Source organism: Cyphomyrmex costatus, unplaced genomic scaffold (assembly GCF_001594065.2).
Source record: "Cyphomyrmex costatus isolate MS0001 unplaced genomic scaffold, Ccosl1.0 scaffold269, whole genome shotgun sequence".
Classification (NCBI taxonomy): domain Eukaryota; kingdom Metazoa; phylum Arthropoda; class Insecta; order Hymenoptera; family Formicidae; genus Cyphomyrmex; species Cyphomyrmex costatus.
This window is the reverse complement of record NW_017276788.1, coordinates 1-18,217: the sequence shown is the minus strand read 5'-3', so window position 1 is coordinate 18,217 and position 18,217 is coordinate 1. Positions and strand designations below refer to the sequence as shown.

Genomic DNA, 18,217 nt, shown 5'->3' with positions numbered 1-18,217 from the left:
TTATGCACATGCTTCATGCGTTATGCAAAAGTCTGTGCTCCCCGCTTTAAACCGCAAGAACGTAACATCAAAAAATTTCGTAAGGATGAAATTCTTACGTTCTACCTCTTACGGTTAACCAATACAAGTGATTTGATGATCGTGTGTGCATACGTATACGAAACGGATAAAAACAACAATTCAGAATTCACCGTTTCAAATGTACTTTGCATTAGCAGTGAATTTGTATCGTAAGTATTAATTTATATTATTATAAAGAGAATTTGTGCAATTAAAACAGAGAATTTTACATTATTTCACACAGCTCTGTGATAGATTTCGCTTAACCTGAATAATCGTCAATTTGATTTTCTAGATGAATTTCAATACGCAATATTGTGCTGATTACGATATATATAATAATAATGAAAATGGAAATGTTGAAAACATTGAAAAATGTGGAATCGAAATGGAAAATTTTGAAAAAGGATTTGATGAATTATTAATTGATGCAGTGAGAAGTTATCCGCACTTATACAACCCGTCTCTAAAAGACTTTAAAGACACACAAATGAAACAGAACTCATGGAGAGAAATTTCTGGAATATTAAATCTGTCAAGTAAGATTTTCTCTTTCTAATTTTGAAAATTTTTATATAAACATGATAATACAAATGTGTTTATCACAAGTACTGTTGCCAATCAGAGCCAACACTGATGTTCGTGTGTAAATTAAATTCTTTACTAGATAACTAATTAATTGGACATTTCGACTTCTTTTAAAGCCATTTTCATAGCTAAAAAATGTTCGACACGCTTTCCAACAATGACACGCCACGGCACGATTGAACACAGCAGCTTAGGGTACTTTCCATCAAGTCTTTTGGGCGACACACATCGACACAGTGACGCGATGCTTTCCAACAACGACACACCACAGCACAATTGAACACAACAGAAAAGCATAGTCGAACCTCTTGGTTATGGTTATTTAATGAAGAATAGAGTATTCAAGTCTAGTCGGATTGGCAATTATACTTTGTGATTTTTTTTCCTGTGGAACCTTATATTTCTTGTTCTGTTTTAGTATGTTTACATGTAATATGTGTTTGTTTATGTAGTTGAAATTTGTCAAAATCGTTGGATACGTTTGCGCGATCGGTTTTCAAGGGAGAAACGATTACGTGAGACAGAAACACGAAGTGGTAGTGGAGCCACTCACAGATCAGGATTTCTACTATATAATAATATGTTATTTTTGGAAAACCATGTAAAACGGAGAAAGTGAGTTCAATTGATATCTCACACACACACACACACACACACACACACACAAATATAAAAAGTAATATAAAATGTTATTATAAAGTATATATAGAATATAATAATAATTAATTGTTAATAAATAGTTATGTATAATATAATAAATAATACATAATAATTATTATTATTGTTTTGTAGATCATATACAAATGTGCCTAGTTCAGCTGCAAAAAAACAATTGATGGATATATCAAATACATCTTCTTGTAATATCAACATAAGCACAAGTAATATTTTAACATCGTGTCAAACACTTTCAAACGTTGACACAAATAACTCTTCAAATTTATCTAATTTGACTTTATCCAAGGTAACAAACACTCTTAATAACACTATCCGACAAAATTGATTTTTTTTGGTCTTTGGCTTGTAGTGTTATTTTAGTCATATCTTAGTTCTAACATACTTTTTGTGGTTACATGACTTCTTGAATGTAAAAGCAATCAAAAGATTCAATAAAAATAGCTATACATGATATGTTTAACTTATAATCCATGTAACTTGGTTGTTCAAAATAATACAGAGACAAAAAGATTCATTTTCAAAATTAAAAAATACTCTGAAAGTGACACTTCGCGAGCCGAAGACAAAATTAGTGTATAATAATATACTAATATAATCACAAAAAGCAAAATAACTTTATTTCTTTTCAGTCAAATATTCAGAAAAATAATACACAAACTGGAAAAACAATGCAACCTGACGGACTGTTTTTATCATTACCTCAATGTGAAACAAATGAATTTTCTTTCACAAATGAAACAATAACAGAAGTATGGGAAGATTCACTACTACAAGAATCAGTATCAAGAGATTCAGTACCAAGAGATTCAGTACCAAGAGATTCAGTACCAAGAGATTCAATATCGAGAGGTTCAACATCAAGAGATTCAGTACCAAGAGATTCAATATCAACAGATTCAATATCAAATGATTCAGTACCAAGAGATTCAGTACCAAGAGATTTAGTACCAAGAGATTTAGTACCAAGAGATTTAGTACCAAGAGATTTAGTACCAAGAGATTCAATATCGACAGGTTCAACATCAAGAAATTCTACACCGTCTCCCGCAAATCGTTTAATTAATACTGGTCGCTTAAATAAGAAAAATAAAAGTAACTCCTACTTAGAACAATCACTTGTAGCTCTAAGTGATAGTCTGCAACAACGCATAACTAATCAACAAATGACTTTGAACTTGCATGATTTAACAGCTGATAAAAGTTTTGGACTGCTAGTTGCAACAGAAATAGAAAGAATACCCGAACCGGAAAAATCTAAACGAAAGCAGACAATTACAGAAAGGCTCTAGCAGGTTAAGAAGAGGGTCAATCGGCCCCCAAACGGATTATAACCAGTATGTCACCAAAAAGTTCGTTGACCCGAAAAAAGAATTTGGAGAAATTTTTAATTCCGTACACCACCCCTTTTCGGAGATATTGCCTTATGAAGTATTTTCATATTTTATTTTTGTCACGAGAACTATCAGATACAATTTTATTAAAAAAATTTGGGCATACAAAACGTATCAAAAGGTATTTGAAAATATTTTTTGCGAGATGTTCTAACCTAACCATAATTTTTAAAAAATTCCTGAAAATTTATAAGTGACCCCCTTTTGTTAGTTTATGATTGGCAACCTCGCAAAAATTCAAAAACATGTATTTTTAAACTTATTTTCACCCTGAATTTTTTCAGAATTTTTTGAACCCGGCATCATGCCTAAAAAAATTAAAACTCGCCTAAAAAGGCAAAAAATCGCCATAAAATATATATCAAGTAGCCATAAAGCCCTAAAAGGCTCATAAGATAGCCTGCAGACACAGGTAAGATAGCAAGATAACCCTAAGATAGTTCATCGCTCTGATTAAAACAATTATGCAATATTATGGAAGTCTTAAAACACTAAAACATCCATAATATCGCCTTAACCCTTTCAGTCACGCATTTTTCTATTCACTGAATTCGCTTGAAACTCGTTACTCAGGGGTTTTTGGGGTCGCTGATTACGAATCAGATATCATTTTTCAGGAATTCAAAATGGCGGATACAATATAGCGGACGACTTTTTTAAAAATGGATGAATTTGCTTGAAAGGAGTTACTCGGGGGTTCTCGGGGTCGCAAATTACGAATATGAAGTCAGTTTTTAAAAATTCAAAATGGCGGATCCAATATGGCCGACAACTTTCTAAAAAATGGATGAATTTGCTTGAAACGAGTTACTTGGGGGTTTTCGGGGTCATAGATTACAAATCTGATATTTTCACTCATATATAAGTGTCTTCCACTTATATTCAATCGTTTTGAATCCCAAAATCTATTTTCATTTTCGTATTCAGCAACCCTGCGAACCCCCGAGTAACTTTTTTCAAGCGAATTCAGTAGATTTTCAATTTTCATATCCGCCATATTGGAACCGCCATTTTAAATTTTTAGAAACTGACATCAGATTCGCAATCGGCGACACCGAAAACTCCCGAGTTACTCGTTTCAAGCTAATTCAGTCGATTTTCAATTTTCATGTCCGCCATATTGGATCCGCCATTTTAAATTTTTTGAAAACTGATATCAGATTCGTATTCAGCGACCCCAAAAACCCCTGAGTAGCGTTTTTCAAGCGAATTGTATGTGATTATTTTTCACAAACGATTTCTTTTTCAAAAAATGGCCATTTTTTGGTATATTATTGTTTATAATTAATGAACTATAGTATGTTAATATGTATGATGTCTTGTATTCGACAAATAAATGCCTCAGCTATGTAGAAAATTAATCATGATGAAAAAAACATGAGAAACTGATTTATAAAGGTGAAAAAACCAACGGATAAAAGGTGGGACGCTGAGCGTCCCACCATGACGCAAAGGATTAAGACAATCGTAACACACTAATACAATTCTGAGACAGCCCTAAAATTCGATTAACATTACTATTCAGCATTAAAGCAGTCTTAAAACTCTAAAACATTTACAAAATATCCTTGGGGCATTCTTAAAATACTCAAAATGCCATAAAATGGTCTTGAGAGAGTCGCAAAACTCTCAGACGGCCTTGAAGTGTGGTTAGAATAGTTCTGCAATCTTAAGACACTACAATACATCAGTAATAAGTATTTTCTACGAGTATCGGAGGACGACTGATGAATTTAAGGCAGAAAAAAAATCGTACGACAATTTCATCCCATAACCTAATTTTTTTCTGAAAATTTTAGCCATATGTTTAGAGTCATAAGATTTGACATATTTTATTAATATTTTAAATTTTAAATTTAATTAATTTGTAATTCTTATTTTTACCAGTAACTTTATTAATTTGAAATTTTGTATTCATTGTAATGCTTATTTATATTGTTATAGTCATTAATAAATGCATAAGAAGTTTAATTTTAAAATGCAAAACTCGTTTTAACTTAATTTCTTAAACCCTTCCTCGTATTCCCTCATCCATTCCCGTTAGATCGCACAGGTCCACTCCCAGGTAAAAGGGATTAAGTTCCCTGACCTAAATTAAAGGACCAACGATCGTGACCGCTCTCGGAAAAAGACGTCATAGTGTCTTTTCGAGACACTGACCCATTTTCCGGAGCATTTAAAGGTACGATCGACTCGCAGGACACTCCACGGTGTGTACCTGCGAGAGCCCGAACTCGGTGACGCTCCTCCGTTGCCCCTTTCGAAATTTGGGGATCGAGCGTGACCGAATATCGGACAGAGTTCGTTGCGCCCTTCCGCAGCTCCTCCCGGAATCGGAGCTTGGACGTAACACTTAAATAAGAAAAATAAAAGTAACTCCTACTTAGAACAATCACTTGTAGCTCTAAGTGATAGTCTGCAACAACGCATAACTAATCAACAAATGACTTTGAACTTGCATGATTTAACAGCTGATAAAAGTTTTGGACTGCTAGTTGCAACAGAAATAGAAAGAATACCCGAACCGGAAAAATCTAAACGGAAGCAGGTAATTACAGAAATTTTATGGAAACCGTTAACATAAATTTAGATTTGTTCGCATTGTTTCTCATACAACTTGTATTATATTATGTAATTTTTATATCTTACATAATAATTTTATCTTAATATGTAATCTTATATAATAAAATTTTATATCTTATATAATAAATAGCATATATTTAAAATAAGTAGTACAGTTTTTTTTAAATAATTTTAAAAGTTTAATTTTTGTTAACAATTTTTTATTTATTATATATTGTATTCCTTTCCAAACAAATATTCCAAAAAGTACTAATAAATATCAAACTGGAAATATAATATAATGTAATGTAACACGTACTTAGAACATTTACTTGTAGTTTTAAGACTTAAAATTACAAGTTAATGTTCTAAGTATGTGTGATATTACATTAGATTTAAAATAATAGTCTAAGAAAGCATATAATTAAAAGCCAAACGGACGATTACAGATATTTTGAGAACTCGGAAATTACAGATGTTTTGAGGATTTCATCGTAAGGTTGAATTCAACACCTTTATAGAAAAGCAGAAATTAACACTGTTTTTATCATCACCTCAATATAAAACTTATAATTTTTGGACTGCTAGTTGCAACAGAATTAGAAAGAATACCCGAACCGAAAGTCTAAACGAAAGCAGGCAATTACAGAAATTTTATGGAAACCGTTAACATAAATTTAGATTTGTTCGCATTGTTTCTCATACAATTTGTATTATATTACGTAATTTTTATATCTTATAATAATTTTATCTTAATAATCTTATATAATATAATCTTTTATAATAAAATTTTATATCTTCTATGATAAATAGCCATATATTAAAAAAAAAACTGAAAAAACTTATGACTTATAATTTTTCTTGCGTGAATGAAATAACAAAAGATTCAGTTACAGAGATTCAATTATAGAGATACACGAAGGAATAAAATTACTTAATAGGAATCTGGAGCTGGAGCATTAAAACCTCTAGTTATGTACTCATTTTGCCACGGAACTTCATCACTAAGCGTTAGAAAATAATCCGCGATATCATCTCGTTGTTTGTATGCTTGTGTTGTTGATCGATGAGCGCTAGTTGGTCTAATACATCCCTGCTTAAAAATTTCCATTGAAATCAATAGAAAACGATTAAATCCGACAAAAATGTAATAGGAATGAATCGCTTCAACAGAAAATATAAATTCGTCCAATTAAAAATTAATAAGGTTCAATATGATTTCTATCGTCTATAAGAATTTATAGATTTTTATTCATTAGAAATGTTAGCCATCCTACCTTAGACGCCAGTTTTAGTTATTAAATCGAGATTCTATATATATCTGGAGACACGGTAGTGTCTCGGCGCTAAGCCAAGCGCTGCGGCACTGCCGTGCCTCCTTTACGCGAAACTGAGAGTTTCGGGGGATTGAGATGATCAGATCTCAGTAACGGCTGAACGGATCAAGTTCTATATATGCTCAATCGATAGCAATTGCTTAAATTGTATAATAAAAGTGCTTTCATTTTTTCACCACGTGTCCTACGAGCGAGGATATCACGACTCAAAGTCCGAATCTGTAAATTTTCACGTTTTATTTTTAAGAAACGTCGTCGTCATTAGTATTGTTATTATCGTCGTCGTCGTTATTATTGTCATCATCGACCACATTCCATTCGATGTCCTTCTGACATTCCTATCGCAAGAGGCAAATGTGGCGCTAGTCTATACCGCTCGATCGTCATGGGGCATGTGGACTGCGAGCGGAGCGGTGAGGTGAGAGGGGTGCAACTTTCGGTTGATTTTCGAATATTCGTCCAGCTTTCGCAGTCCCTCTTACCATATACCGTATCGCACCGCGCACAGTACAATGCCATTCGACCATCATGGAGCACTTGGACTGCACGCGGTGAGATGAGGTGAAGAGGGGCGGGCAAATGCAACCTTCGGCTGATTTTTGAATAGCCTTCGTCTAGCTTTCGCTGTTCCCCTCACCTCACCGCTCCGCGCGTTGAACAATGCCATTCGACAGTCATGGGGCATTTCAACTGCACGCAGTGTGGTGAGGGGGACAGTGCAACTTTCAGTTGATTTTCGAATCGCCTCCGTCTAACTTTCGCTGTCCCCCTCACCTCACCGCTCCGCGCGCAGAACAATGCCATTCGATTGTCCATCCAATTGTCATGGAACATTTCGTTCGACTGCACGCAGAGCGGCGCGGGGGACTGTGCAACTTTCGATTGATCTTCGAATCATTCACGACTAGCTTTCGCTGTCCCCATCACAACACCACACCGCGCATAATATATCACTACGACGAGCAACTGTTTTACATTTATTTAATAATTTTGTTTTATATATGCGATTGCGTTAACGAATAAAAAATAAATATGTTGTATTAAAATTGACGCGTTAATATTAGACGGTTAGTGAAAGCAGCCTTGGGAATTGTTTTGATGTGCAAAGACGGACGCAAGTCGCACGTCACCCCCTCACCCGGCTCACCGATAATAAACCGTGCAGTCATCACTTAAATACATATATATATTAAATAAAATTATTATTTTCAATTCTACGGACTGCTGACCGATATGACGTATATTTAAAAACATCGCAGTACTATCACGAGTTAAATTGCATTAATATATTATCATGAAAAGTAACTAATTATTAATTAATGTTGCCAGTACAAAGTGAACATACGTAAAGTGTATGTAACTTTCGACCGATTTTCGAATCGCTTCCGCTTTCCGCTGTACCCCTCATCTCATATTATTACATATATTTATATATATTTATATATATTTGAAATTTTAAATACTCCCGAATGCAACTTGGTATGATGAATATTTAAACCACTCGACTGTAATGGGGCATTTTGACGGCACACGGAGCGGTGAGGGGGAAATTGCAACTTTCAGCTGATTTTCGAATCATTTGCGTCTAGTTTTCGCCGTCCCCCTCACCTCACCACTCCGCGTGCAAAACAATGCCATTCGACTGTCATGGGGCATTTTGACTGCACGCGGAGCGGTGTGGTGAAGGGGACAGTGCAACTTTTGGTTGATTTTCGAATCATTTACGACTAGCTTTCGCTGTCCCCCTCACAACACCGCACCGCGCATAATATATTACCACGAAGAGTAACTGTTTTACCTTTATTTAATAATTTTATTTTATAATATGTGGTCGCGTTAACGAATATAAAAAAATTAATGTTGTTTTAAAATTGACGCGTTAATATTACATATATTAATAATAAGAATAGTCTAATAAACAGCAAATGTGATAGAATTTAACTTGGTAACGTATAAACAATTTGACTTTAAATTATTTAAATCAGAGTGATATCCAACCATAATCATTTAAACTTCGACTCATTGCATTTTCTCCCCCTTTTTTCTCCCCGACTCGCCCTACCACTCATCATTTTCACTCTCCTTCACACATATATATGTATAATATATTTTTAAATCATTTTTTATATATATTTTTGATACATCTGTACTTTAACATAATATATTATCACGAAAGTAACTGATATTAGAATATCTATATAAATATACAATTTATACTAACTTCGACACATTGCACTTCCTCTCCCTCCTCCCTACCCCACTACTCATCTTTTTCGTTTTATTTCACTATCTTATCGTATAATATGGATTTTTCCCATACAATATATCGTTTAATTAACTAGTCTTTAAAAATTCCATCTCTAAAGATCTAAGTGGTACCATCCTTACACTTATTTAATTCTAATGACATGTATCATTTGTATGTATACAATAAACTTACCTTTTTTAAAAATGGTAGAAGAAAGCGCTAAGAGTGGGTGCTGCTGGTCAAAAAACCATTTGGGCAAGTTTCACCAACGTCAACTACTTAATCGACTGTAAAATTGACAGCAATCACATTTGCTGTTTAGTAGAACCATCTTTAAAAACCTACATGATATTATCGTTACTTACTTAATTCTAATGACATGTATCGTTTGTATAAAAAATTTGATAACAATAGTCGACGCCAAGTTATTCTACCTTATTACTTACTTAATTTTAATGACATTTATCATTTGTATAAAAGATTTGATATCAATAGTCGGCGCCAAGTTATTCTACCTTATTACTTACTTAATTTTAATGACATTTATCATAAGTATACAAGACTCGATATCAACAGTGGGCGCCAAGTTAAATTCTACCAAAATAAAAAGTAAAACACAAGTGATACCTTTAATCTTTAAGAACCCATATAGTACTATTATTTAAATTCTACTAAATTAAAAAGTAAAACCCATGTGGTACTATCTTTATCTTCATACAATGGAACCTAAGTATATGCCTACGTATTCTTATTAAAAGATCTTCCTATTCGAAACCAAGTGATTTAATTCTTCTTTAAAAAAATTATATCACAATTAATTTAAAAACAAAATGAAAAAAATTTATTTAAATAGAAAAATTTTTTATGTAATAACATTTCGCGCTGCTAGAGCGAATGAGAAATACAATGAAAACTATCTAAAGGCTGTAATAATTAATACAGATATATGTAGATAAAGGTAATGATAATTTAAAAATTATAATAAACATATTCTAAATAAAATTATGTATAAAGGACTCTTGTTACTAAATAAATTTAAAAATGAATAAAGGGCATAAGAGTCAAAAATTAAATCTAATCTTACATAATATGATATTGACATTAAAATTACATGTTTCGGCTTCTATATTGAGCCATCTTCAGATATTCAACATCAAAAATATAAAAATAAAATAGATACACAAGTGGAATGTCCAGTTAAGAGTTTCCCGATGAATAAAACTTCGACAAATCAATTGTTCTAATGTAGTTGGTCGACTTAATGTAATCCTTCATTATAAACATAGGTATTTTAAACGCTACATTTAATAAATATACAGCTTACTTTTCTTTTTTTATGTATTTCACTCGCATATACTGTATGCGAATATACATACCCACTGCATACTTTAACACTCGTAGTTTCTAATCTCTTTTATACAAAATGTTACATCCATATATAATTTTATTATGACGTTATTATATTGGGATTGAGATACAAATCACTTGCGCATACATATACACGAATATATACACAATAAATACTTTAATTCTCGTGAAAATGTTTCTTCTTTTTATTATTGTATTTTATTACGTCGAAATCGAGAAATAGCAGCGCGAAGTGTTTTTCCTTAAAAAATTTTTCTATTTAAATAAATTTTTTTCATTTTGTTTTTAAATTAATTGTGATATAATTTTTTTAAAGAAGGATTAAATCACTTGGTTTCGAATAGGAAGATCTTTTAATAAGAATACGAAGGCATATACTTAGGTTTCATTGTATGAAGATAAAGATAGTACCACATGGGTTTTACTTTTTAATTTGAATTTAACTTGGCGCCGACTGTTGATATCAAATCTTGTATACAAATGATAAATGTTATTAAAATTAAGTAAGTAATAAGGTAGAATAACTTGGCGCCAACTATTGATATCAAATCTTTTATACAAATGATACATGTCATTAGAATTAAATAAATAAGGATAATATCACGTAGGTTTTTTAAGATGGTTCTACTAAATAGCAAATGTAATTGGTCAGTTTCACAGTCGATTAAGTATTGACGTTGGTGAAACTGGCCCAAATGGTTTTTCGATCAGCAGCACCCACTCTTAGCGCTTTTTTCTACCTTTTTTTTAAAAAGGTAAGTTTATATATACATACAAATGATATATTCGTTAACGCGACCACACATTATAAAATAAAATTATTAAATAAATGTGAAACAGTTACTCTTCGTGGTAATATATTATGCGTGATGCGGTGTCGTGAGGGGGACAGCGAAAGCTAGACGAAAACGATTCGAAAATCAACCGAAAGTTGCACTGTCCCCCTCATCTTTTATACAAATGATAAATGTCATTAAAATTAAGTAAGTAATAAGGTAGAATAACTTGGCGCGACTATTGATATCAAATCTTTTATACAAATGATACATGTCATTAGAATTAAGTAAGTAAGGATAAAATCATGTAGGTTTTTAAAGATGGTTCTACTAAACAGCAAATGTGATTGGTCAGTTTCACAGTCGATTAAGTAGTTGACGTTGGTGAAACTGGCCCAAATGGTTTTTTGACCAGCAGCACCCACTCTTAGCCCTTTTTTCTACCTTTTTTTAAAAAGGTTAGTTTATAGGCATATACTTAGGTTTCATTGTATGAAGATAAAGATGGTACCTCATGGATTTTACTTTTTATTTTGGTAGAATTTAACTTGGCGCCGACTGTTGATATCAAATCTTGTATACAAATGATAAATGTCATTAAAATTAAGTAAGTAATAAGGTAGAATAACTTGGCGCCGACTATTGATATCAAATCTTTTATACAAATGATAAATGTCATTAAAATTAAGTAAGTAACGATAATATCATGTAGGTTTTTAAAGATGGTTCTACTAAACAGCAAATGTGATTGCTGTCAATTTTACAGTCGATTAAGTAGTTGACGTTGGTGAAACTTGTCCAAATGGTTTTTTGACCAGCAGCACCCACTCTTAACGCTTTCTTCTACCTTTTTTCAAAAATGTAAGTTTATAGTATACATACAAATGATACATGTCATTAGAATTAAATAAGTGTAAGGATGGTTACAAATAATACATGTCATTAGAATTAAGTAAATAAGGATAATATCATGTAGGTTAAGGTAGAATAACTTGGCGCCGACTATTGATATCAAATCTTTTATACAAATGATAAATGTCATTAAAATTAATATATTATATGTGGTGCGGTGTTGTGAGGGGGACAGCGAAAGCTAGTCGTGATTCGAAAATCAACCAAAAGTTGCACTGTCCCCTTCACCACACCGCTCCGCGTGCAGTCGAAATGCCCCATGACAGTCGAATGGCATTGTTCTGCACGCGGAGTGGTGAGGTGAGGGGGACGGCGAAAACTAGACGCAAATGATTCGAAAATCAGCCGAAAGTTGCAATTTCCCCCTCACCGCTCCGTGTGCCGTCAAAATGCCCCATTACAGTCGAGTGGTTTAAATATTCATCATACCAAGTTGCAGTCGGGAGTATTTAAAATTTCAAATATATATAAATATATATAAATATATGTAATAATATGAGATGAGGGGTACAGCGGAAAGCGGAGGCGATTCGAAAATCGGTCGAAAGTTACATACACTTTACGTATGTTCACTTTGTAATGGCAACTTTAATTGATAATCAGTTACTTTTCGTGGTAATATATTATTACAATTTAAATCGTGATAGTACTGCGATAGTTTTAAATATACGTCATATCGGTCAGCAGTCGGTAGTATTTAAAATAATAATTTTACTTAATATGTATTTATGACTGCTCGGTTTATCGGGCAAGTGAACCGGGTAAGGGGAGGACGTGCGACTAGCGTCCGCCCTTCAAAATCAAAACAATCCCAAGGCTGCTTACACTAACCGTCTAATATACAGATATACGCGTATCAAAGCACTTGCGAGAATCTTAGCGAATATCTATAGACTTCTGATGGCTGGTCGACGTTGTAATATTCTTCGCAATATATTATTCAAAGTAATATATGTATTTCCCTCCCACCCCCCCCAACTGCGCGCCGAACAATCTTCGGTCTTGAAACGCAACTCTATCTGAAAATTCCCCCCAAATTGCGCGCCGAACTATCTTCGGTCTTGAAACGCAACTCTAATAATCTGAAAATAACGTCCCCTTAATTTACTTGAAATTTAAACGCATTGATTTCGCCCGCGTAAATTAAATATATATGATAAAGCTCAATAAGTATTAAACAACTAATGTAATGAAATAAGGGCAATGAGCCAATTTTCGTTAAAATCTTTAAATCAATCTAATATACTGCGAAGAATATCACGTAATTATGGCGTTTCGTCCCAACTTCCACTACTGGACTCATCAGTAAGGCATTGTAGTGGAAGCCTACCTTAGACACCTGTTTTAGTTATTAAATCGAGATTCTATATATATCAAATAAGAATTATTAGGATTTCTATCAGGCACTACTTTTATTAAGAATTAACATGCTATTTTCCTAGTACAAATGTGGTGAAACAATCGGATTCAATCGTCTCAAGTACCAACGGTAAATTCAATAGAATATATAGGCAAAGCACATACTTGGTTCAGTAACATTCAATACGAATCGATAGGGTATTTAGCCTTTACGAGTTGAATCGGATTTAGCCTTCTTTCTGACGATAACTGACTAATCAGATTTAATTGGTAAAACTCTTTTAATCGATGTTAATGAGATTCAATCTGTTTTCCTACAATACATGTTTCATAGATTTTGTTCAGTAACGCTCTTCTGCCACTATTAATGGGATTGAATCTGATTATCTACAATACGAATTGAATCAAATGTAATTGGTACCATGTTTTAGTTGATTATAATGGATTTTGATCGGTTTTCTTACGATAAATGGTTAATCAGATTTAATCGGCGATGCATTTCTGCTAGAATTAGTGAGATTATATCGGTTACTTACGATATCTGTTGAATCAGATTTATTCGGGAACGCAGTTCAACCGGAATTAGTGAGATTCTATCGGTTCTATCACACTATGAAGTTAATAGTTTTCAATTGGTAAATTCGTCAAACGCTGTGTAATGGAATTTTAAGTAACGTCTTAAGACACTAATGCAACCTTTTGATCGGTTCGTGACACCACAAGACTGAATTTATGATGATCTTGAATATAAAAACTGACCATGAATACCGGTCTAAGAATCGTTAAAAAGATGAGAAATTGTGTTTGTAAAAACACAGCAGAAATGCATCGCTGATTAAATCCGATTAAGCGTGTATCGTAAGAAATCAACAAAATCCCATTGAAAACGGCATTTGACGAATTTACCAATTGAAACCTATTAATATCATAGTGTGATAAAACCGATAGAATCTCACTAATTCCAATTGAACTGCATCACCGATTAAACCTGATTCAACAGATATCGTAAGTAACCGATAGAATCCTACTAATTCCAGCTGAAATGCATCGACGATTAAATCCGGTTAAGCGTGTATCGTAAAAAATCAACAAAATCCCATTAAACGGCATTCGACAAATTTACCAATTGAAACCTATTAACTTCATAGTGTGATAAAACCGATAGAATCTCACTAATTCCGGTTGAACTGCGTCGCCGAATAAATCTGATTCAACAGATATCGTAAGTAACCGATAGAATCCTACTAATTCCAGCTGAAATGCATCGCCGATTAAATCCGGTTAAACGTGTATCGTGAGAAATCAACAAAATCCCATTAAACGGCATTCGACGAATTTACCAATTGAAACCTATTAACTTCATAGTGTGATAAAACCGATAAAATCCTACTAATTCCAGCTGAAATGCGTCGCCGATTAAATCCGGTTGAGCGTGTATCGTAAGAAATCAACAAAATCCCATTAAACGGCATTCGACGAATTTACTAACTGAAACCTATTAACTTCATAGTGTGATAAAACCGATAGAATCTCACTAATTCCGATTGAACTGCGTCGCCGCAGCATAAGACCTGATTCAACAAGTATCGTAAGTAGGTACCGATAGAATCCTACTAATTCCAGCTGAAATGTATCACCGATTAAATCCGATTATATGATCAAGACGAATGACAGTCTAATATATACTAAATATTAAAGTGTTCAGACAAGCGTGCGATTATAGCTCAGCGTTAGCATATAAGATTCCCACCCAGAGATCTAGGTTCGAACCCCGTCGATATCCTGATATGCGTTTTTTAGAAATATTGTAACAAATATGTTCAAGAAAAAAAAATTTTTTTCATTTAAATAAGCATAAGAACCACACACAGGATCTAGTTTGTGAAAAATTGTTGAAGTCAGTCATTTATTGTCAACAACATAAATCTATAATTAATATAAACGTTTCGATCATCACAAAGTGACCATCTTCAGTATATAAATAAAATTACTATCATACAAAATCAAACGCAACATACAAAAATAATTTCGCTTACATCAACTCGCCAATCTACAATCTAAATTTCTTCCTGGCATCGTTATCCAAAAGTAACTTTCGCTCTTGTCTCCACATACAAATTTCGTTAAAATTAATATAATGTAATCCTTAGACGAAACATCGTTAGCAGACTGTATAATTAAAAGTTAAATTAAGATAATACCATTAAGAATTACAAAAATTTTTTTTTTTTTAATTATTTTCTCGTAATAAATGAATATAATTCGAATTTACCTATGTTCCGTTTAAAGCAAATCGTCATCTAAAGTGAAGCGTCAGAGAAAATCGTACATTACAACAGTAAAGTCAAAGATGTAGTGACGTGAATTTCATGTGTATATGAACTTGAGACTGATAAGAATAATAAAAATAAAAACTAAACCTGAGAATTTGCGTTAGAGTTATGGAGTTTGTTTGTTATGATAGAAAAATACAATTGCGGTAATTTTTCAGTGTCGCTCTGCAAATTTAGACAATTAGTCTGATTCTTAATATGAATCATTTCCGAAATTATTCTTTTAAAATATACAGGTTCATTGTCCAAAATTGCAGTATTTTCCCAATCTATGTCATGTTTACAATTTAATTGATGTGTGCTTACAACAGAATTATTATTAGATCTCTTTGAATCATCCTTGTGTTCCTTCAATCGAGTTCTAAGCCTTCTTTTTGTTTGCCCGACATAAGTCTTGTCACAATCTTTACAGTTAATTTTGTAGACTACATTAGTATTATCAAACTTATTTAGTTTATCTTTTCCAGTTTTAATTATTCCACCAAGATTATTGATTGGTTTGTAAGCAATATTTGTTTTTGGAAAATTAATGATACTTTTAAATTTTTCTGAAATATTTTTATGGTATGGAACTACAAAATAATTATTATTTATTTTTCTAGTTCTATTATTAACTATATTATTTCTATTAATATTGCAATATTTCAAACTATTAATTCTATTATTGATAGAAGAAATCAGAAATTCCAAAGGATATCCATTTAAGATTAAAGTTCTAATTAATTCACTGATGTTTTTGGAATGAAATTTAGGATGCGACAAAAAAATTATACGATCAAATAATGAGATTATTACACCTTTTTTATGACACATTGGATGATTCGAGAAAAAATTTAAATATCTTCCTGAATTCGTGGGTTTCCTGTAAATATCAAATATAAGTCTGCCGTTTTCAACACCAACTTTAACATCTAAAAAATTTATCCATCCATCAATGCTGCATTCCATAGTAAACTTAATTCTATCATTATAAGAGTTAAAAGTATCAAAAACTCTCTCAATATCATTCTTATGGATTGCTAATAATATATCGTCGACGTATCTTTGGTAAATCGGAATGTGTACATTCATGGTTGAAAAAATTTTTGTTTCTAAATCCTCCATAACCAAACCGGCTAAAATCGGCGATAATGGGGAGCCCATTGGCATACCAAAAGTCTGTTAATAAAAATTGTTATTAAATTTAAAATAAGTCGAATTAATAATAAGATTCAGAGCATTTTTGAATTCTTCCAAGGAAATAGAAGTATTTTATGTAATATTATTCCATCGTCTATCTATACTCTGCATTATTAATTCAGTTGGAATGTTTGTGTACATAGATACTACATCAAACGAAACTAAATTGTAATTGGAATCAAATTTCTTTCCATTTAGTTTCTCAACAAAATCAAAACTATTTTTAGTATAACCCAAATTTGAATTAGTAATACTTTTCTCAATAATTTCTTTTAAAAAATTAGAAATAGAAAACATCGGACTGTTAATGCAACTTACAATAATTCTGAGAGGAAAGCCTGTTTTGTGTATTTTAGTAAGCCCGTAAGATCTGGGTAACACTCCATCTGTTACTAAAAGTCTTCTATACGTATGTTGATCTATAAATTATTATTAATTCGACTTATTTTAAATTTAATAACAATTTTTATAAACAGACTTTTGGTATGCCAATGGGCTCCCCATTATCGCCGATTTTAGCCGGTTTGGTTATGGAGGATTTAGAAACAAAAATTTTTTCAACCATGAATGTACACATTCCGATTTACCAAAGATACGTCGACGATATATTATTAGCAATCCATAAGAATGATATTGAGAGAGTTTTTGATACTTTTAACTCTTATAATGATAGAATTAAGTTTACTATGGAATGCAGCATTGATGGATGGATAAATTTTTTAGATGTTAAAGTTGGTGTTGAAAACGGCAGACTTATATTTGATATTTACAGAAAACCCACGAATTCAGAAAAATATTTAAATTTTTTCTCGAATCATCCAATGTGTCACAAAAAAGGTGTAATAATCTCATTATTTGATCGTATAATTTTTTTGTCGCATCCTAAATTTCATTCCAAAAACATCAGTGAATTAATTAGAACTTTAATCTTAAATGGATATCCTTTGGAATTTCTGATTTCTTCTATCAATAATAGAATTAATAGTTTGAAATATTGCAATATTAATAGAAATAATATAGTTAATAATAGAACTAGAAAAATAAATAATAATTATTTTGTAGTTCCATACCATAAAAATATTTCAGAAAAATTTAAAAGTATCATTAATTTTCCAAAAACAAATATTGCTTACAAACCAATCAATAATCTTGGTGGAATAATTAAAACTGGAAAAGATAAACTAAATAAGTTTGATAATACTAATGTAGTCTACAAAATTAACTGTAAAGATTGTGACAAGACTTATGTCGGGCAAACAAAAAGAAGGCTTAGAACTCGATTGAAGGAACACAAGGATGATTCAAAGAGATCTAATAATAATTCTGTTGTAAGCACACATCAATTAAATTGTAAACATGACATAGATTGGGAAAATACTGCAATTTTGGACAATGAACCTGTATATTTTAAAAGAATAATTTCGGA

General features: G+C 32.2%; 1 protein-coding gene across 1 annotated transcript; it reads left to right on the top strand.

Annotated features, from left to right (window-relative positions):
- The first annotated feature begins 448 nt into the window (after positions 1 to 448).
- LOC108774635 (uncharacterized) lies at positions 449 to 2,723 on the top strand. The gene is made up of 4 exons (XM_018540786.1): positions 449 to 599; positions 1,101 to 1,263; positions 1,441 to 1,612; positions 1,956 to 2,723. The coding sequence occupies exons 1-4, from the start codon at positions 449 to 451 to the stop codon at positions 2,613 to 2,615; spliced, it is 1,146 nt and encodes a 381-aa protein (XP_018396288.1). The 3' UTR covers positions 2,616 to 2,723.
- Positions 2,724 to 18,217: the final 15,494 nt, after the last annotated feature.